This window comes from Aricia agestis, chromosome 13 (genome assembly GCF_905147365.1).
Source record: "Aricia agestis chromosome 13, ilAriAges1.1, whole genome shotgun sequence".
NCBI lineage: Eukaryota > Metazoa > Arthropoda > Insecta > Lepidoptera > Lycaenidae > Aricia > Aricia agestis.
The window spans coordinates 2,688,554-2,711,106 of NC_056418.1; the positions used below are offsets into that span (position 1 = coordinate 2,688,554).

The 22,553-nt window shown below is 37.0% G+C and overlaps 2 protein-coding genes and 1 long non-coding RNA gene across 5 annotated transcripts in view; 2 read left to right on the plus strand and 1 right to left on the minus strand.

Annotated features, from left to right (window-relative positions):
- LOC121733423 overlaps window positions 1-1,717 on the plus strand; it is a 16,710-nt gene extending 14,993 nt beyond the window's left edge. Inside the window, exons 11-13 of one of the 2 annotated variants that reach the window (XM_042123680.1) lie at window positions 452-616; window positions 1,383-1,487; window positions 1,589-1,717. In XM_042123680.1, coding sequence (XP_041979614.1) covers window positions 452-616; window positions 1,383-1,487; window positions 1,589-1,687 — 369 coding nt within the window. In that variant the 3' untranslated portion in view covers window positions 1,688-1,717. The remainder of the gene's footprint in view (window positions 1-451; window positions 617-1,382; window positions 1,488-1,588) is intronic. The other variant, XM_042123681.1, reaches the window with a different exon arrangement.
- LOC121733434 overlaps window positions 1-10,894 on the minus strand; it is a 13,085-nt gene extending 2,191 nt beyond the window's left edge. The window contains exons 1-2 of the long non-coding RNA XR_006036556.1: window positions 10,884-10,894; window positions 7,398-7,402 (exon numbers count right to left, since the gene is read on the minus strand). This is a non-coding gene — a long non-coding RNA (uncharacterized LOC121733434). The remainder of the gene's footprint in view (window positions 1-7,397; window positions 7,403-10,883) is intronic.
- On the plus strand, window positions 4,039-21,097 carry LOC121733420 (myosin-11-like). 2 transcript variants are annotated; one of them, XM_042123675.1, is made up of 11 exons: window positions 4,039-4,203; window positions 4,283-4,394; window positions 4,753-4,884; window positions 5,295-5,353; window positions 5,725-5,881; window positions 7,382-7,550; window positions 8,901-9,083; window positions 9,483-9,630; window positions 9,897-10,751; window positions 18,674-18,764; window positions 19,728-21,097. In XM_042123675.1, exons 1-11 carry the CDS (start codon window positions 4,173-4,175, stop codon window positions 19,903-19,905), a joined length of 2,115 nt encoding a protein of 704 aa, XP_041979609.1. In that variant the 5' UTR covers window positions 4,039-4,172; the 3' UTR covers window positions 19,906-21,097. The 2 variants fall into 2 exon arrangements, with proteins under 2 accessions (XP_041979609.1, XP_041979610.1); XM_042123676.1 differs by lacking the exon at window positions 9,897-10,751.
- Window positions 21,098-22,553: the final 1,456 nt, after the last annotated feature.

Below are 22,553 nucleotides of genomic sequence, written 5' to 3' on the forward strand. Positions count from 1 at the left end.
ATCCCCTACCCTCCCCTATTCCTTCCCTACCCTCCCATATTCCCTTCCCTACCCTCCCCTATTACCCTATTCCCTCTTAAAAAGCCGGCAACGCACCTGCAGCATCAGATGCTGTGTCCATGGGCGACGGAAGTTGCTTTCCATCAGGTGACCCGTTTGCTCGTTTGCCCCCTTATTTCATAAAAAATGCGAGTAAATAATAATTAATAAACAAATATTTAATGACCTGCCTGCGGTAAATAGCTGGAGAGTTGAAATTTTCACAGATTATGTATTTCTGTTGTCGCTATAACAACAAATACTAAAAATTAATTTAAATATTTGTATCTCCCTAACAAAAAACACAATTTTCAGCATATTTTTGCTCTATAATTGTGGTACGGATAATGTGAGCTGACCCTTACTTAAATCTTTTTTTTTCTAATATATTTCTCTCTGCCATTATTTCCAGGATATCCCAGAAGGTCTCGTGCTGATGATGGGTGGAATACTAACCCAGGATCACGTAAGAGAGTTCGAGGACATAATGCGATGGGGGGAGTACGTGGAAGGGAGTGACCCTGACGACATCAAGTTGACCCTGGACACTGATGGACTAGATGGAGATAAGATAGAGGTAACCGGTAGGGCGATTCACGATTTCCATTCGACTCGGATTCCGAAACTTTACCGTGCGGTCATCGCCGTCATTAGTTGATAGAATCAGGCGTTACTTTGCGGAAATCCATAGCTTAAAATTTAGTTTGTTATTATTTTTAGCAATATTCCGCGAAATAAACCTCAACCTTTAAGTAGATGAGTGAGTGTACGCATAGGCATGCGTACAGCACCTCCTTCCTCTCCCACACTGTCTATGCGTACACTCGCATGCAAGAACCTGCAAACACCACCACCACACAAGCAATAATGTTGGCAAATCCGTGCAAGGCCCCTCACCACCATGCAGGTTGAAAACCTCGACGCGCGTTTGGCTCCAACACCGGAGCATCCTCAGGATGTGGACTCTACGAACAACATTCGTCATTAGTCAAGCCCTAGCGCGGCAAACGTTTATTGGATGATGAAGTTTCCGAATCCGAATTCCGAGTCGAATTGCGCATTGTGAATCGGGGCCCTGGCCCCCCAATCAATGCATTCGCCAGTTTCTGTAGTTAGATTAATGTTAAGGTAACTTTCCGATCTTTACCGCAAGCGACCGCGACCGACAAAAATTCACTTTGAGACATAATATAATAATTGTTTTATTTTTTCCAATAAAAATTAACATCCTTTATTATTGCATTAATTTGCAGTGTGGATGTGCTACAGCTTGGGTACCTACGGACTCCATACAAAAATGCCTCTTGTCCCTTACGTTACGTAACGTTATATTATGTTTTCAGGTGGAGAGCAACACAATAACGTTCAGAACGTGGTGCGGCGTTTGCGCGACCTGCGAGCGGCTTTACGGCCGCTTCCCCGCCAGAGACCAAGATCCGCCGGACGGGGTAAGCATAAGGCGCAGCGCAGACGACAGACTATCCGTGATGCACTTTTTAGTCCGCGGAAATAGAACTTAAGATGTGTTTGAAAATATTATTTGTTTCAGATGGAGTTGAGCGACTTCTCGATGATTGAAACGAAGCTGGTCATGTTGACTGTGCCCCCAGGGCTGGAGAAAATATTGCGAACCATCAGCAACAGATAGAAATTACATCAATAAAACAATTTAAACATCTATCACTGTTAATGTTTTACTCTCTATTACCGCAAAATATCATACCTACAGTAGTTTAGTAGAGACAAGTAGTTTTGCTACTAAAATTATTTAAAATCACGCTATGGGTTTATCGATAAATCAAAATCAAAATTATTTTTATTCAGAGTTAATTTTTACAGTCGAATCATTGGTGCTTATCACGGAGCTATTCGTATGAGCTCCGTGGTGCCTACTGTCTACTACCAATGGTTCCGGAACGGAACTAACCCAGCGCAGTGGAAGAACCGGCGTAAGAAACTCGCATGGGGGTCTACTATTTAAGCACACTTTTTGTGTGATCGAGTCTGCGGCGCACATACCAGCACATATTATAGTCTGCATGGCCGCGCCATGTCGACTGTATATGTGCGCCGCGCCGCAGACACGATCACACAAAAAGTGTGCCGTCTGCAATATCCCTTACTACTACCATCTGTTTATCAATACCTATAAATAATCACATCAATGCTTGCTTACATACTCGTAATATAACGTTACGTAACGTAAGGGGCAAGAGACATTTTTGTATGGAGTCCGATAGGTACCCAAGCTGTAGCACATCCACACTGCAAATTAATGCAATAATAAAAGATGTTCATTTTTGCTTAGCCTGTGTGGATCGTTTTCGATAAAATCTCCTGTACCTAATAATAAAATTAAAAACGTTCACACTACATATTTAATTATCTACTCATGTAGTACATAAGGTCTTTGTCTGGCGTAACAGACAAAGACAGCGGACGTAGAATAGTTATAAATTACTTATAATATTATGTTCCGCAAATATTTTTATGTGTTACCTAGGGTTGAGAAGTAGCATAAATCTATAATGCTAGTATATATTAAGTCTATGAGGAGTAGTGTAAAGTGTTCTGTGCTTATGGCAACGACATCAAAATACTATGGCTTATGGAGTGAGGAGGAATATTTTAGACGTCGCGTCGAGCCATTTGAGTGATTTTTAAATGGGTGTATAATTATGTTACATAACTATTATGTCTAAGTACGGAACCCTAAAAAGCACACGATTACTTGAGATTTGGGAATATTATTAGATGAATAGAATAGGGCATAATGCCACTGACCTCGCAATGATTTATTTTTGTTTGCTTTGTTCCGTAGTATATAACATTCTCTTTGGTTTGCTTATGAATGAATTTGGTAATAGGCATGATGACTATTTTTTTTTTCTTATCGGTAATTGAAGGACACTTAAAAATAGAAACATCGTTGAAAGAATTACTCTGATAGCTTAAAAATTCACCAAGATATGACACTTCAAATATCTCATAAAAAAGACCTGCCCGAAACGCTCCATACAAAGTGCTACGAAAGACTGACGTCAGTCTTTCGTAGTTTGTACGCATCGGGAGACAACTTTGTTCGACAGGTATATCAAATATTGCGTTTTTGAAAGTGATTTCATAACAAAAGTTGCTTTTAATTTCATAAGTTATCGAATTGTATACAAATATTATAAAATTTAATTGAAAAAAAAAACAACTTTAAAGGCGCATAACAAAAAAAATACAAATGCTATCAAGCTGAAATTTTGGGAACACTTATTTTTTACCGTGATTTCTTTATTTTATTAACAAAATTCGCTAATTTTTGACCTTGTCATCACCCCTATTGATGGTTAGCTACCGGAAATAGGAATAATTGGGTGTGGTCCTATTATAGACCATTGCGATTTAACGTGATTTGATTGGTAGTCAAGACGTCAGAATAATCAGATGGTAGTAGGCAGTGGCTAGTGGCAATAGGCAGTACTCTACAAATATATACTAGTAATCTGTGGGCAGTACACTGATTACAGTATGTGAATACATGTCAATTATGGCCGTTCCCAATATTTGATCTATCTCTGGTTTTGCCCTACTAGAGATAGGAATAGCTCACAATTGACATAAAATATATGTCTCTAATGTCTAAATGTGAGCTATTCCTATCTCTAGTAGGGCCAAACCAGAGATAGATCAAATATTGGGAACGGCCGTTAATCTGTGATACAGGTTTTGTCAGTTGACATATTCTGTATTGCCATATTATTAGGTACAGGGTACAATCGTAAACTTATGAAATATTATTTATTTGAGCTTCCAAGAAGTAGGTACCTATGGAACCTTTGAAAAAGCATTAGGATTTAGGATTAGTAATTAAATGAATACGGATAATACATTCAAATTATATTTTAGACAAAAATCAAAATATTTATTTTTTTTAATTTTCATTTTCCGAAATTCACAACCAATTACTGGCAACATTATATTCTACTGTTGAAAATTGAAGTTGAACGATCAACGAAGTGTGAATTGTGATAAAAATTAAAATTATCACATGAGATAAAACGGTTCAAATCTTAACTGATTTAGTTCTGAACAAACATAAGAAGCATACGAGAACATCTGAAGATATATTACTCACATACAAGATGAACATAGACGGCGATATGAACGCTGACGGTCAGTATTATTTAGTTCACAAAATATATTTATAACTTTGCGTTGGTAAACTCTACTTAGATTATTGTTATATTTTTAGAATATTTTGTCACGGCGGTACAGATATTCGACTGTTGTGGTGTGGACAAATCTAGCACAGTATCAGTTAGTACACTGATGGACAAATTTGCACCATTCGCCAAAACAAATAAGTAAGTAAACAAAACCCTGTACATATAAATCGCAGGAGTAAAACCTCTTTCTAAGGAAATTAAGATAAGCCAGTGGCAAGGTGCCAAGTTTTCTGCATGATATTGTAATTCTAAATTTTCATAGATCAGACCGTAGTGATTATATTCTCTTCGGTTCAGACATCTACATCTTTAAAATTGTAGAGTGTAGAAATTAGCCTACAATTTTTTAAAGACATTGAAAACTATCATGTCTAGAAACCTATTTCCAGAGAATATTTCTGTTCTAAAATAGTTTTTTGTCTAAATGTTCCTATATAAATTATTGTTCCTATCGAAATAATATCGAAGTAACACAATAAAAATTCCGTTTTATTAGGTCAGAGTACACCTTCCTTCGATCTCTATTAGACCCCGACCAAAATGACCCGGAAATTACTGTGTCCAAGCTAGCAGCAACGTTAAACTACTACAGTGAAAATCAAAAGATCAAACTAGACTTAGATGAGAGGTAGGTAGTTTTATAAATTATTTACTTATAGTAATAATGACCCTTAAGCCCATGCTGTAAGTTAACAAAAGCTAATTTTTTCTTTTGTATATATAAAGCAATCATCCATGTTGTAATAATTTTCTATATAGTAACTTAATTTGTAATTGTAACATAAAAGGGGTGACAGACATGCGAGTAAGTATGCGGACTTATGGCTCGAAGATCTTGATTGCCTTGATCTTGATTGACAGCCGCGAGCCTGGTAATCCAGTATCAGCGATTCTTGTGTGTCACCCTCATGCTTTAAGTTTGTACATCTATCAGGCCTTTATCAGACAAAGACAGCAGCATAACAAATGTAGTATATATTTTTAAAAATAGGAAAAGTGTGCTTGGAGTGTAACTAAGTTATTATAAATTTTTTTCAGTTTTAATTTGAAAGGTGGACAGGTGCCACAAGATTCCGATTCAGGCATTTCAAGTGATGGTAAGGATTTGATTTAAAAACAGAATTAGTATAAAAACCCTAAGTACTATAACAGCTTACAGTATTTTCAACCATAAACAAAACATTTTTCATCCTAGGAAGCAGCTGCCTTTTTTCACAGTACACAATAATGTCCAAACATCAATTTTCCTGGCAAATGAGAATTAGAAATGTGTTACCTACTCTGTGCAAAATGAAGTGTTGGAAACTAAATATCTTCTCAGTCAGATTAATAAAAGTCAATTTTCATAATTTTTTGTTTCAATATATCAGACTGACAATCTTCTCGAAACCGGTATGCTGCCTAGCTGAAATCCTGGGTACGGCCATGATAATATCCACAAAAATATCTGATCTCCTATCTTTTCAAGGCTTCCAAATCTTAGAGGAGTTGCAGTGTGAACTCCGGGAGAAGTCACACATGGCACACTCGCTGCGGACACAACTCGACCTTGCCAGCCGTGACCACGAGGAGGCTCTCGGAGCCGTCATCGCAGAGAGAGACACGCTGAGAGCACAGCTGAACGTGTAAGTCTACTAAACCACTCAATTAATTTTGATAAAATTTGGTATGATAAGATTTCACTGACAATAAATGATGTGCCCTACATCCTTTCTTGTCAGTTAAATTCTCTCGTCTCTCTCTTGTCAGGTAAATTCTTTAGTCTCTTGTCAGTTGAAACCTGAAAATTCCCATACCAAAACCTTTAATATTACAAAATTGCATACACCATCTACGATTCAAAAGTTTTTACAAATTGCTTATATTATATAACTAGATGTACCGCGCGGCTTCGCCCGCGTAAATTAAGAATTTTACAGAATCCATACATTTTCCCATAAAAAATAGCTATAAGTACTCCCTTCACGTGGTCTACTCTATATCTGTGCCAAATATTGCCATAAAAATTGATCCAGTAGTTTGTGAGATAAAACCTTTCTAATATTTCCCCGTTTTTCCCACATTTTCCTGAGTTTCTTTGGTCGTATTAGTCTTAGCGTGATAATATAATATAGCCTTAGCCCTTACTCGATAAATGAGCTATCTAACACTGAAATAAGTTATTGGTAATCGGACCTGTAGTTCCTGAGATTAGCGCGTTCAAGCAAACATACTCTTCAGGTTATAAATATTTAATAATATTAAGTATAGATATTTTAAATTATCGCTTGACAAACTCGAGTCTCAATCTAAAAGATTATGAAAAGGCTCATAATCATGGGACGAGGCATAGTATAATATGGTAGTGATGATGATGATGATGATGAATGTAATTTGCATTGTAGCATATGCTTTCCGTTCTTAAAACAACGCCGAAACTGCCAAACTTGTATCTATAAAGAATCAGGAGATCTCTCAGCACCTTTCGAACCACGGTATACCAGGTATACCTCGGTGCAAAATCTTTGTTGGTAGCATAATATGCTTAGAATACTTCTCACGAAACCGAAGTCACCACATGTTTCCCTATAAATTTTGAAGAGTTCCCTCGATTACTTATGGATCCTTCATCAGATCACCACTTTTGTGAATATAATACCAAATTGGGATAATACCCTATATACCAAAAGAAAAATTTTGAAAATCGGTTAACAAACGGCGGAGTAATCGTTGAACATAAAAAAACGAACATAACACCTCCCCCATTTTGAAAGTGTGTTAAAATTGTAGCCTATGTGGTTTTCTGATGTATAAGCTATATTATTGTAAAGTTTCATTTAAATCCGTTCAGTAGTTTTTGCGTGAAAGAGTAACAAACATCCATACATCCCAACAAACTTTCGGCTTTATAATATTAGTAGGATAGTAGGATGTGAATGTAGGTATAGCTACTTTGAGTCCCAGAAAGGACATAGGATACTTTTTTTGCATAACTAGAAATTTTTAGGGCTAGAAAGAGCAAAAAATGAGCAATTGTCCGTATGTTACAAAATGTTAGTTTTGTAACATACGGACAATTCTTTTCTTCCACTCACGCCTTTTTATTCTGCGAAGTCTCGAAATTCACCCTTTTCGATAAATTCTAGTATGCGTGAAGAGAACGCGTCCTTGAGTGCCGCTCGTGCCGACTGCGAGGAGGCCTGCGAGCGGCTCGCTGCAGCGGAGAGGGCATTGGCTGAAGCGAGACAAGAACTTGGGGCTGTGAGACGCAGAGCCAGCAGGACTTCGGAGCAGCTGGCTGTTATGGAGGCTGAGGTATGTGGCTAGAATGGTTAGCCATAGCCATAACGCCTCTAGTCCACTGACGCTGCGAACTGCAAAATATTTGCGAAACCAATGCGAAACAGGAATAGAGCGAGATGCAATATAACACATTGTCGTGTGGCGGATGAGACAGTAAATCAATTCGCCGCTGTTTTGCAGTTCGAAGCGTCCGTGGACTAGAGGCACTGAACACTCTAAAAACACGCATTTTATTTTTTATTTTAACAAATTACTGTATTGTCATTGACGCTTAATACGTATGCAAAGTTGCGAATTAATAAGACTACTGGAGATATGTAAAAATCGTGCTCAATGATTCCGTTACATACATACAGAGTACAGAGCTGAGACCAAGCTAATAAATTCACCAATAAAAGCGTGTAAAAGGTTGTTTTTTCTACACTATAATGTCAGACAGATTAACAAAGGAATTTTGATAGTTTAACTGTTAACACATAAACCTGACGGGTTTATGGGTTGCTACTTGCGTCCATTCATTCTTATTTGCATGGTCTTACTTCTTAGTCTGCTAAATTCATTTCTACATACTACAATAGTATGTAGAAATTTCTTAGCTAACACAGCCTACAACAGTGTAACAAAAATAAGTGATAATACTTTAGGGTGTGTATGTGTTCCTTGTAGAGAGTTCACTGTGAAAGTAGCAGCGCTGAAAGACGAAATTTATTTCCCTTTTGTATGGGCAAGGGCCCGAGCGTACCGAGTTTCCCCATACAAAAGTGAAAAAAATTTTGGTCTTTTAGCGCTGCTTCTTTCACAGTGAACTCTCTACAACGAACACGTACACACCCTAAAGTATTATCACTTATTTTTGTTACACCCTGTTTAATCTATATACTTATATAAAACTCAAAGGTTTGAGTTTTATATATATAGATTGACACACTGATTGACATAGTGATCTATCAACGCACAGCCCAAACCACTGGACGGATCGGGCTGAAATTTGGCATGCAGGTAGATGTTATAACGTTGGCATCCGCTAAGAAAGGATTTTGATAAATTCCAACCCCAAGGGGTTCAAATAGGGGATGAAAGTTTGTATATAATAATACTTCTTAACGCGAGCGAAGCCGCGGGCAAAAGGTCGTAATATTATATTATGCAAATAAATAATAATTATTATTATTAATTCAAGCAATAGCTCACATTGTAGGACATTGATTTAGTGTATGAAGGTATAAAAGGTGATTAAAATTACTAGTAATTAATCCATAACATCATTGGTCATAACTGAAACAGGGATATTAATTATTGTATGTACTTTTCAACATATTAAAAAATACACAATATTAAACACTTTATTTTGAATATTTCCAGAAACTAACCCTGCAAGAGTTACTTGCTCAGTCTAAACAGGAGTGTCACCGCATCAATGAGATGTATGCCAGCCGTCAGTCTGTACTTCTAGAAGAGAATGAGGCTCTGAAGACTGATCATGCCGACCTGTCCACCAGGCTGCAAGACCAGGAGGAGTATATGCAGCAGATGATCAAGGAAAAGGCAAGTTAATTTTCCGAAATCACTTCTGATTCAGAATGCCCAATTTGACTCGGATTCAGACATCGCACGTCATCCAATAAACGCTCGCCGCACTAGACATTGACGAATGACCGCGTAGTAGTTTTCGAATCCGAGTCAAACGGAAATCGTGAATCGCCTAGCTGATATAATCAAGCGCAATTTGGAATAGATTTATTACTTACTGTTACTTGAGGAAAATCTCTTTCAGGGATACATATGGAATACGATAATCTGCCGCAGATTTTTTATATAAAACAGCAATTTTTTTATGTGGGAATTTTTTTAATTTATTACTAAGGCTATCATTTTTATTCAACCAATATAGCATTATTTTGTCACCAATATGCCATATTTAAACATGCTTCCTCTATGTTGTAGGTGATACTAGAGATGGAGCTAAAGGACGTCCTGAACAAGTCCAACCACATCCACTCGCGTATCGACCGCTCCATAGACGTCAGCTACACCGACGACCAGATGCTCACAGCGCTCGACAGCCTCAATGCTGAGAGCAAGTTCATACAAGGTATTTTAACTTCATCTTTAACTAATTGAATAATCAATATGTATTATAGAATAATTGTTAGGAATAAAGTCTGATTATTTTTGTGTTAGACAATTTAAATTGCTATTTTTAAATTGTGTTTTCAATTTTTTTTTATTTTTGTTAAATAACAGTATTTTTGGTAGTACTTAAATATTTTTCACTGAGTTTTTATAACTTTTATTTATGACCATAAGTTTTTGCTTCCTTTCTAACATTTTCCATCTAACAATATTATTCCACTCTAGACAGTCGTACAAGTATACTAGACGAGGAATCGTTTCTGAAGGCGCTACACGAAGATTCCGGACGACCAACCAATATGTCTCTATTTGATGAAATACGACTGAGTTTCTGCAACAAATCCAAGCTAAATCTTTCAGAATTAAACACCATGGAATACTTCGAGAAAAGATATTCCCATCTTGATTCCACATTCGATACTGTGGGTACACAGACAGACAAAAGCAACGATATAGATTTCTTTCTGAATAAAAAAAATAAGGATAATGTAAAAATTCAGCAAAGTATTGGTATACAAACTGTAAAAGAAACTAAAGGGAATATTGAAGAGGAAGTCATGAAATTAGATAAAAGAGACACGCTAACGCAAGTCAATACTGTAAATAAAAACGTAAGCATTCAGACTGATAAAGAAGATAATAGGGAACTAACTTGTTTTACAACAGAACTAGATATCCCATATAAAGAAGGCAAAGATGTATCAACAAATACTAGCACTCAAATGTACGAAGTGTTCAAAGAAGTAGAAGTCATGAATTTTGGCGTTAACACCGAACCTTATTCCCTAGAAAATAAAGTCAAAAATTGCATCGAATGTGATAAACTGAAAGAGCACGCTACAAACTTGGTAAACGATCTTAAGAATACGCAAGTCGATTGTAAGAAGCAAATAAAAAGTTACGAAAAGAACATCAGTTTGATGCGAATAATGCTTGATGAAACGAATACTAGAAATGAGTTTATGAAGTCACTAGTAGATAATTTGAAATCGAAGATCAACATTCTAGAATCGGCATACGTGGAGCAAAACAAACGCATTGATGATTTGAACTCTAAGTCTGCGTGTGAAATTGAGCGCGGTAATTCTTATGAGTTATTGGTAGTACTGTGTATATTTTACAGTAAGGGCCGCGCTACACCGGAATGGCAGCGGCGAGGCGAGCACTTTCAGTGTCATGTGATTTTAAACTTTATATTCATTATTATAATACATACATGGCGACCGCCAGTAAACTTCTCAAGCGATACTATGTATGTAGTTTAACTTTATCTTCATTATTGTATAATGAAGATAAAGTTTAAAATCATATGACACTGAAAGTGCTCGCCTCGCCGCTGCCATTCCGGTGTGGCGCGGCCCTAAGTCTATCTTGCGACAGTTTTGCAACAGGCGTTTGACAGCAGATATTCACAATATTTTCTGTCAAACGTCTGTTTCTTACCTGTCTCAAGATACGTAATCACCCTGCCTGTCACAGATATTAGTCCATTGATCTATCGTTGCTTGTCTCTTTTACTCAACATATTGCTATCTTGTTCTACATAGGGATGCAATTAGGGTTGCCACCCATACTATATAAAGTATTGTATGTTATTTCAGGCAATTGTACTTTGTACTTATTTGATACAAACTAGATGACCCGACGTACCTCGTATCGCCTATATCTCAATTTTTAAAGAAACTTAACAAAGTACAGAATTCATCTATACTAATATTATAAAGAGGTAAACTTTGTTTGTTTGTTTAATTGTAATGAATAGGCTCAAAAACTACTGGGCCGATTTTAAAAATTCTTTAACCATTCGAAAGCTACATTACTTACGAGTAACATAGGCTACTTTTTATTTTGGAAAATATAGGGTTCCGTAAAATATTTCAGTTTTTCGGAAACAACCAGAAAATTTACTTATTTTGCGTACGCTGCCTAAACTATAATAGATAGAACCATACAATGTTCTAAATAAATGTAGATCTTATAAATATCTACAAAAATCTCCGCGACACACTTTATCTATCTATGTCAAGTGAGGCACAACAACCATTATTTTTTTCTTTATTTATAGGCCTTACATCTTCAGATTAAGTCGGCCTTAAAACATTAATAATTACAAAAAACTTAGATCTAAATCCCTTAAATACAATGAGTGGATTACATAACTTAAAAATATATCACTGCATTCAGCCTTAAAATTAGATGACATAATGTTATGAACAAAAAAGAACAAATTGTTACATTTAGCATGTTGTACAAGTTCCAGCCTGATGCATTCGTTCCTCCTACATTCCATGAGCATGCGATTGTGTTGGGATTGTCCGTTTTCCCCATAAGGTAAATAAAATTATTCAATGGAATGTGGTTTGAACGGAGGCGGAAGGAGAGAGTTAAATCTCTTTTGTTGAGATTGGCGTCTGCGAACCAAGGACGTTTCGGTGGTTTGTCTACTAAGGTCCTATACCAAATACCCGAGTTTACAGATTTTTGTTGAAAATATTGGTTCCACATATCAAAACATTTTTTCTTAATAGTTCCTAAATAATCATAGCAAAAAGGTGTCACAACAGTAGACGTACCGACGGATCGTGCCGCACTCGCCAAAGCGTCGACAATCTCGTTCCCGGAAATACCTACATGAGAGGGCACCCACTGCAGGCGAACATTAACCCCATTACGTATTAGATTGTAAATACATTTAATAACGAGGAAAGCTTCGGGCCTACCCGTGCTACCCTTACTACAAGACATCAAATGTAAAAGTCCGCTCTTAGAATCAGTAACGATGACGACACGTCGATAGATAGTAGTTTCTATGTATTGCAATGCTTTAAGTATGCCTATTATTTCTACACTCATGATCGGAATGATATTATTGTTAATTAAAAATTGACCTTTGATCTTACATTTAGAGTCGTAAAATGCACAACCTGCGAAGTCAGAAGATTTCGAACCGTCCGTGTAAATATGTACGTAGTTACAGTATTTAGTGGACAGTAGCTCAACACTAGCCGCTTTAAGTTCTCTCGGGGACATTTCCTTTTTAGCCCTATGTACGAGCGGAACTTCGGTAAAACATACGTCCTGAAATGGAATATCGTAACGTATATCGAGTTCGTATGGAGGCCAAATGTCGTATCTCGAGATTAATAAGTGATTAAAATTCTTGTAACTTTCGACGATCACAGGAAGACCGTTCCTGTTCCAATAATGAGTTCCGGAATCAATCTCACTTATAAAATCGACCACAAGTTTTAACAAATAATCGTCGCGGCGCGAAAAAGTTTTAATGAAAAATTTGTCAGATAAAAATTGTCTTCGAATTTTTAAAGGAGGTATGCAAAGTTCGTTTTCTAATAGGTGAACAGGCGTAGTCTTGATAAAACCACCGCATTGCCTCAGTGACTGGTTCTGGATAAGATCCAATTTGCTAAGAACGTTCCGATTGGCGTTGGCGAATACGACACTTCCATATTCTAGTCGACTCCTGATAAGACTTATAATTTTCTTAGGTGAATGGGATGAACTCCCCATTTGAAGCCACTGACACAGCTTAAAATATTATTGTATTTTAGACATTTTTGGTGCGTCTCGTTAACGTGTTTTTTCCAATTCAATCTATGGTCGAACCAAATACCTAAAAATTTTACAAACTTAACAATCTCTAAGGTAACATTATACAATTTAATTTCGACAGAGGGAACGCGATATTTTCGGGTGAATATGCATATTTTAGTTTTACTGAGTGACAACTGTAAACCGATTTCGTTTAAGAGTTTTTCAAAACGATTTAGAGTCTCCTGCATTAGTGAAGCAGATTCGGTGATTTCTTTACTACTGCAATATAAAACAAAATCGTCCGCATACTGCCCAATTCTTAATTTTCGGGAAGCCAAAACTTTAATTTTAAGTGACCCAATATTAAATAAAATCGGGGACATGGGGTCCCCCTGTGCCAAACCGTCGCGACAAATTCTCACGATCACCTCACCGTTCGTCAATTTATAGACAATAAACCTACAACTGAGAAATTCACGTACATAATTGCAAATATGGACATCGACACCGAATTCGACGAGACGCTCGATGAGCACCTCGACCGATGTCCGATACACAGTTGTAGGCATCCGCGATGGCCGTAAATGCACACAAAAGGAATTCTTTTTTATTAAAACTGAGTTCGACATCCATGGCGAACCGCGCGAGGCCGTCCAAACAGGATCGTCCTCGACGAAAGCCTATCATATTATAATCGGGAAAAAAATTATTTCCTTCGAAAAACTGTTCCAGTCTTTTGGTTATAATTTTATTAAAGATTTTGCAAAGACAATTAATCAGCGATATCGGACGATGCTTTAAATCGGCACCGGTGCGTTTAGGTATAGCGATGACTTTAATATTTCGCCATTGATGAGGAATCGTAGAAGTTGTGTAAATCGAGTTATAAATTTTTAACAGAATATGTTTAGCGTTACCTGGGAGGTGATATATCATAGAATACAGCACACCGTCTAAACCGGCAGAAGTATCTTTTCGTTTGATTACAGAAACTAGCTCGGCCATTGTGATATGATAAAACGTTTGATCCCGGGAATTATTAAAAAACTGATTACGCGGCGGGGGAGCCGCGCCATCGGGAGTTAGATTCCTCACGAACTGTTGCGCCTCCTCCTCCGTTAACGTGTTCATTCTACTCGGATAACCCTTGATCCATCGAAGTTTACGCCACATATCGGTGCAATTCGTTTTATAATCGATACTTTCACAGAATTTTTGCCACGAATCTATAGTTTGGCCTGCCGTATTAGTTTGCGGGCTACGACCACCTTCTCTTTGAAAGCTAAAAAATTTTCTGTCGTACGGTTTTTGCGAAGTGTTTTAAGAGCGAGCCTCCTTTCCGCTATCGCTCTCGACAGATTTTGATTCCACCAAGGCTTCGGTTTGAATTTAGGAAGAGGACCTGCGCTAATTCGTGTCGAAGGTATGAAAGCATCTGCTGCGCTACTAATGATACCGAAAAGGTTATCGTAATTTTCCTGAACACTATCACTAAAAATAAACGTACTACATTTCGATTCAATGTCCGATTCGTACCCTTCCCAATTTGCTCGTTTAACGTTTCGTTTTGAAAAATTTTCACATAGTGAATTGTTTTTAATTTTGATCATAATAAGTAGATGATCGCTACCAAAATTTTCGTTAGTGACTGCCCACGAACACTCCAGCACCAAATCGGAGCTGGCGAAGGAAATGTCCGGAGAAGAACAGACTATTCTGTCGTGTAATTTTGAAATACGGGTTGGGCTCCCATCGTTTAAGAAGGAAAAGTTATGGTCCGAGCAAGATTCTGCAATCATACGACCTCTGCCGTCAGTAGTGTAGGACCAGGAAACATGGTGAGCATTGAAGTCACCTGCTATTAGGGTTTTCCGGCTAAAGAGAGAGAACAATTCGTCAAAATCTCTCTTCCTTATCCTAACATTACTCGGTGAATACACACCTAATATGTATTGAAATGAACTTTGATTAATCAATTCTACACACAACATATCGAGTTTATTCGATGGTAAATTTAATTCTTTTACTCTAGCTGGAAGTGAGACATGCACTAAAATAATCAAACCACCGAACCCGTCATTTCGATCCTGTCTGAAACAGCAGTAGCCCGATACATTGAAATTTCTATCGCTAGAAAGCCACGTCTCGGAACAAATACATATGTGAACACTTTCCCTGCTCAGAAACGTCTCCAATTCAGCTTTCTTCGGCAAAATACTACGGCTGTTCCATTGTACAATTTTAAGATTCATAATGTTAACATGTGCTAAGTTTTTTAATCATACGAGTAATCCGATTTTTAAACTTTCTTGCCGAAATTTCTTTTATAACTTCTATATAAAATTTTAACTAACTGTCCAATATCATCCGTGTACGTTAAGCTTATCTGTAGAATATTTTCTTTACCGTACGATTCGTCTAAGAAACTCATAAATTCTTTAATCGACATGGGGTAATCGCCGCTTTCCAAAATCTTTTCAATTTCTGTAATCTCCGAGGGTTGTATGTCGATCGTCTTTTTGGTTTTTTAACAACTTTCTTTGCCGGGTCAGTGTCGTCGATGGAAACTTCGCTCGAGTCAGACTCACTCATAGCCTCGCTATCTGACAACAATATTTCTGTAGGAGCGGGCGCGCTTTGCGACGATTCGGTCGTAGTAGGCGGGTGCGGTCTTTTGACAGTTACGGGCGGATGGAAATTAGGGACATTCAAAATATCACTAGCGTTGTAAGCGGGATTCGAATTCTCATTCGACTGTGTATTGCTTGCAGGACACTTATTAGCGACGTGACCTTCTTTTTTGCATAAAAAGCACGTCATCGAGTCTGAGGACACGTAAATCCAGTAGGATGTACTATCATAGTCCACCTGAATACGTTCAGGCAAAGTATTAATGATTTCCGGTGGAACGTAAGCCTGCCGACGAAAACTGAGTATATGATTAAACCCGGGCTCGGTGATACCGGCCCGGATAAAAGATACCGGTGAGGTCAATTCTATCTTCATCTCGGTTAACTTTGCTTCAGTTACAGAGTGCGGTTTTATCGGACATACGTTGGACAGTATGATGCGTTTATTCCTCGTTATCAGTGGACGAATCGGTACTTTCATATTGTTTAATATGATACACTGATGGACGTCTGTTAACTCTTCGGCGACTTCCTTAGAGGAAACGAATAGGCATACACGGTTATTAGACATCCTACTGAGGAATCTAATTTTTGCGGGATCGATAATTTTGCCGAAGGCGTAGGCATAGTCTTTTATTTGCATGTCGTCTATCGCGTCTACGATCACTGCTTGTTCTTTTGTCGGGAAAACGAACGATTGGGTAACGGACGAATAACTTTTGGGTTCCACCGTTCCCGCAGTCAGAAACGATGCGCGACTAGCGAGTAAACACTCGGACCGATAGGCGCGGGCACCGGGCGCGGTGCGGCGCGCTCGTAGGTAACACGCGAAAATGTAATTGCTAACAATAAGCGCACGTGTAGTCTCAGCGACGTATCGAAAGCAACTGAACCATTTATTTATTTAAAAATCTTGATTTTTTTTGGACTACATTTAAACGCATTTATTTTACTCATGCTAATAATCCTTATCAAAATAAATTATTTCATCTCTAAGTACAGTTTATGTAGACAATATTTGGTCTTTGATTGATTAAAATTGGACGTTTGGTTTAGAAGTTATGGCGAAATTAATATATTGCGATTTACGCCCGTTTCGAAGTGGGCGCTGCTACCAAGGCGGGGTCGGGGGTGCGCTCGCGGCAGAGGAGTTTAGATCTATTCAGAGAATTGACTATTGAGTAGTAATGTAGATCTATCAGTAGTATCGACGGAGAGCTGACGACCAAATCAGCTTCAGCTGTGTTAAAACTTCGTTAGCTACTTCCCTGAACAACCCTTTGTGATAATCTGCATAAATGCTGGCAGGCCGTACTGCGGTGGGTGTGGGAGTAGTGGGGTTGGGAAAAAATTGGAAAAAATGTAGTTTCAGCGACTTAATAGTGTTTGCGATGGTAAATGTTAATTTATAATTTTTTCACATATATAATAAAGAATAACCGGCCAAGTGCGAGACGGACTCACGCACGAAGGGTTCCGTATTTTAGAACCCCACCACTCCCACACCCACCGCCCACGGCCTGCCAGCACGCAGATTATCAGAAAGGGTTGTTCAGGGAAGTAGCTAACGGAGTTTTAACACAGCTGAAGCTACATGACTGATTTGGTCGTCAGCTCTTAGTCGAGTAGTAGTAGAAGATCTATGAGTAAACAAACAAAGTTTACCTCTTTATAATATTAGTATAGATTAAAAACTACTGAATCGATTTTAATCATTTTTTCAGTGAGTGACATAGGCTATATATTTTTTACCCGTGCGAAGCCGGGGCGGGTCGCTAGTTTTTATATAAACAGATAATTATTTTATTAATTGTACTTTATTTTTATACTGTGTACTGTTTTTTTCTCGCCTAAAGTAGCCAATGTACTTTATTTGCAAAAAATAAAAGTGGCAACCCTAGATACAATAGCAATACATTTTAAGCTTGTAAAAAGCGATAGGTCAATGTACAAATTTCTGTTTTTAGTAATTAGACTTTAGTTCTGTGTAGTAGATAGTTGTAGAATATGTTTTGTTTTAGTAAGATATGGTTTTAATACCATATTTAGTGACATTTATTTTTTATCATCAAAATTAAAAAATGTTTTTAAATAAGTATGTACTTTTCTGTCCATGAAAGATATTAAATAGCACTAAGCATAGTATTTTAAAAAATGATGTCTAAGAAATATTATAAAAATAGGTTCTCAAAAGTTCGCTAACCTTCATTTTGATTTAAGTAAAGGAAATATGTTTCTATGTAATATATTACTGATTTGTTATAAAAGTAGTGTTGTAGTTAAGTGATTTAGAAAGTGTAGTTAGTATTAGTATTAAGTTTGGTTGCCGTGGAGATATTTTGAACGAGGCCTAAGCTACTTGTCTCTTTCATTGCGCACGAATATAACGTTCTTGTTTGTACAAGTCGGCAAAAAAACCGATATAGAAATATTTTCGTGTGGGAGTGAAAAGGACAAAACACTTTAAACAGCATTAGATGTCGTTAATTAAAATGTTATCAAACTGGCAGTCAGACTGTAGTTCTTTGTTTGTGTTGTCATTGTGAAGTCTGTAGTATGTATAAGTCGCAGTCATCTGGTTGAATCTGCTTACTACTATTTGATTAAATGACTAGCGAATTCATTGAATGAAACCATTTAATTTACAGTCAAAGACTTGACTAGTTTGCCTTTAGTCACTCAATTAAATGGTTTCGTTCAATGAATTCGCTAGTCATTCAATCAAATAGCAGATTAAACTAGATGACTGTGACATATACTCAGTATGGATCTTTTTATTAGTAAGTGATATTGTGTACTAATATTTTTTCTTTCTTCTAGATGTGACATCGGTGGGCACACAAGCGGAGGTGCCGTGTGCGGAGTGCGTCAAATACAACGCACCCACAAGAAGCATTAGGAGATTCTTCTGGTGAGTTAACTTTGAATTTATGATTCTATTACTGCTGAAATTTTTCCCCGAGAGAGCTGCCTCATAAGAATAAGAAACGTTTATTTTGCACACACAACACAATATTTACAGACGGACGAAAGAACAAGGACACAAAACAATTAATTTAACATTATATTGTGTGATGCTAAAAATGGAATGTATTTATGTATTTTTTTCTACGGGAAGGGACGGAGAATCATCACGGATTACAACGGGCCGGCCCATAAGGATATAATTATGATCAAATATAATGCTGTGTTACCGACTGCAGTAACACATAAGACTAAACTTGTAGTCTAGGTTCCCTAGAACAAATAACATTGTCCTACAAAATAAATTGGACGCTGTTAAGCATTCGTGTACTAACCCACACAAAAATTACGTATTGAGTTATGAATGCAGTTATGTTCTGTAGATGATTTAGAACAAGACTGCGTTCAAAATTTAACGACAAAAAAAATTGTGGGTTAGGACACTAATGCTTAACAGCGACCATTAATAGAACAATCCATATTTTAGGACCATCAAATCGAAATATTAAATAAATTTAAATCCTTTCTATCTCTGTTAGCTACCACTTTCGAGATTTTTCGCAGAGGAAATTGTTGTTCGTCTTATCATAAGGAAGCTACTCACGAAAAATTAGCTTGATAGTAATTTCAAAAAAAATCTAGGGAACCCTTTTTTTAAAGCTTTGATTTAACTTGCTCTCTTACACAATGCATTCATTGCTGTTAAATTGCAGCACAATTTCAGCTTTGATTATTTACAACAACAAAGCTGAAATTGTGCTGACATTAAAATATGTGCATGTAAAATTTACATGCACATATTTTAATTATTTATTTGCCTAATATGTCAGTAACCGAATCCATATTTTGTGCATAATTTCCTTTCTATACTGTATCATATTATGCATTAATCTTTATTGCCTATCCACAGGGACTCAATAAAGTGTCTCTTCCAACTGTTCGCTGTGGTGTGCTTCGTGTGCGCTGTGTGCGTACTGTACGGCGTGCGGCGGGCACCGTGCCGCGAGCTGCCCGCGCGTTGGTTGCGCCCCGCTGACTTAGTGGATATGCTGCTGCGGGTGGAGTACGTCGCTGACGTGCCCATGTGAAGGGGGGGGCGAGTGAAGTGAGTTGTGTGATTGTTTGAGTGCGTCGACACATTTGATAGCGAAGATATATTCGATTGCGTGGACACATTTTAGTGCGGATATTATATATTCGAGTGCGTCGACACATTTCAGTGCGAATATTATATATTCGAGTGCGTCGACACATTTGAGTGCGAAGATATATTCGAGTGCGTCGACACATTTGAGTGCGAAGATATATTCGAGTGCGTCGACACATTTGAATGCGAAGATATAATATATTCGAATGCGTCGACACATTTTAGTGCCCTGTCCCATTTAATTGTATAATATCTCTCTGGCTCTGCCCTGCCAACCTGGTGGATATGCTGCTGCGGGTGGAATACGTCTGACGTGCCCATATTGTGAGGGGGGAGCGAGTGAAGTGAGTTGTGTGACTGTTTGAGTGCATCGACACATTTAAGTGCGAAGATATAATATTCGCGTGCGTCGACGCATTTTAGTACCCTGCCCCATTTGAGTGTTTCTCATACATCTCGAGTATTTAATATCTCTTTCGCTCCGCCCCGCACCACAATGACATGTGATTATCAGTCGCATGTCACATTATAATATTTCATTTGCTCCCTCTGACTCGCTGCAGCAGGCCTGCAGTCTGCTTAAGTAACATTTTATTACAAAGTTTAGTTCCTATACAATCAACAGTATGTTAAAACAACAAAACCAGCAAAGACATTAAACAATTTTAACAACAGGAAGGTTTTGTAATAGACGTTTTCTTCATTGGACTTGTCTACCTAAGAATACAAGCCTGCAATTTTTATTAATAAAAAAAGTACACAGTGAAACGTAACGCACTTTGTTGGATAATTCTTCTCATATGTATGCTTCGGGTTCTTGTGTTCTGTTTTATAATTCTAAGATTGATTTACCTTATTTTATTTTAATTTTTAATCGTTTTATTACCCTCTGTTATTTTAAACTTTACTCAGTTTCTGCTATTTAATCTACCATCAATACATCTTTGAATCAAACAGCAAAATAATATTCTCAATTCTTATAGGTCAAATGATACATCTGTGAAGTATTGACCAATCAGAACAGAGTGGTTGTTTTGATATTTACATGAGAATACTTATACATGTTCATACCGAGACTGCGTCGAAACCATTTTAAAATTGTAAGATTTAGCAGAATAGGCATGATGACTATTTTTTTTTCTTATCGGTAATTGAAAGACACTTAAAAAATAGAAACATCGTTGAAAGAATGACTCTGATAGCTTAAAAATTCACCAAGATATGACAATTCAAATATCTCATAAAAAAGACCTGCCCGAAACGCTCCATACAAAGTGCTACGAAAGTATGACGTCAGTCTTTCGTAGTTTGTACGCATCGGGAGACAACTTTGTTCGACAGGTATATTAAATATTGCGTTTATGAAAGTGGTTTTTATAACAAAAGTTGCTTTTAATTGCATAAGCTATCGAATTGTATACAAATATTAAGAAATTTAATTGAAAAAAAAATCGACTTGAATATCCAACTTTGAAGGCGCATAACAAAAAAAATATAAATGCTATCAAGCTGAAATTTTGGGAACATTTATTTTTTACCGTGATTTCTTTATTTTATTAACAAAATTCGCTAATCTTTGACCTTGTCATCATGCAAATTGGACATTATCTAATACTCATTATTGACTTGCTGTCTTTTCTATTTTTTTAATTTTAATATATTTTAATTGTTTCGGCAGCTGATTTTAGCATTTAATAGCAATGTTATTTTTAATTAATTTTATATTCTATTAACATTATCTTAGATACTAATCCTATTACCTATACTTGGTTTTTGTTAATTTTATTGATTGCATTTAAGTAATTTACAATTGAATTATTAATGTTTATTTCATAAATTCTATGCACCCACCACAATTCTTATAAATTTCTTTTTTCAAAAGATTTTTTTTAAATTTGTGGTTACTAAAACCAAAAATATATGTTAGTGTAAACACCGTTATCCTTGAAACCAATCCGGCAATTTTTATGGGTATGAAGATGCATTTTTAGGATTCCGTAGCCAAATGGCAAAAAACGGAACCCTTATAGATACGTCATGTGTGTCTGTCTGTCCGTCCGTATGTCACAGCCACTTTTCTCCGAAACTATAAGAGCTATACTGTTGAAACTTGGTAAGTAGATGTAATCTGTGAACCGCATTAAGATTTTGATACAAAAATGGAAAAAATATTAAAAATTTTAGGGGTCCCCATAGGTACAACTAAAACAAAAAAAATTTTTTTTCATCTAACCTATGCGTGTGGGGTATCTATGAATAGGTCTTCAAAAATCATATTGAGTTTTCTAACATCACTTTTTTCTAACCTGGATAGTTTGTGAGAGAGACTCTTCCAAAGTGGTAAAATGTGTGTGTGTCCCCCCCCCCCTAACTTCTAAAGAAGGGGCATGATAAATGTAAAAAATATATATGATGTACATTACTATAAAAACTACCAACAAAAATTGGTTTGAACGAGATCTAGCAAGAAGTTTTTTTCCAACCAACTCGCACTTGGCCGCTTTTTTTGAGTTCTCAGCATTGTTCTCCTATGAGAACAATGCTGAAAAAGTTGTTCATTTTGACGGGCTCATTTGATGGTTACAATGA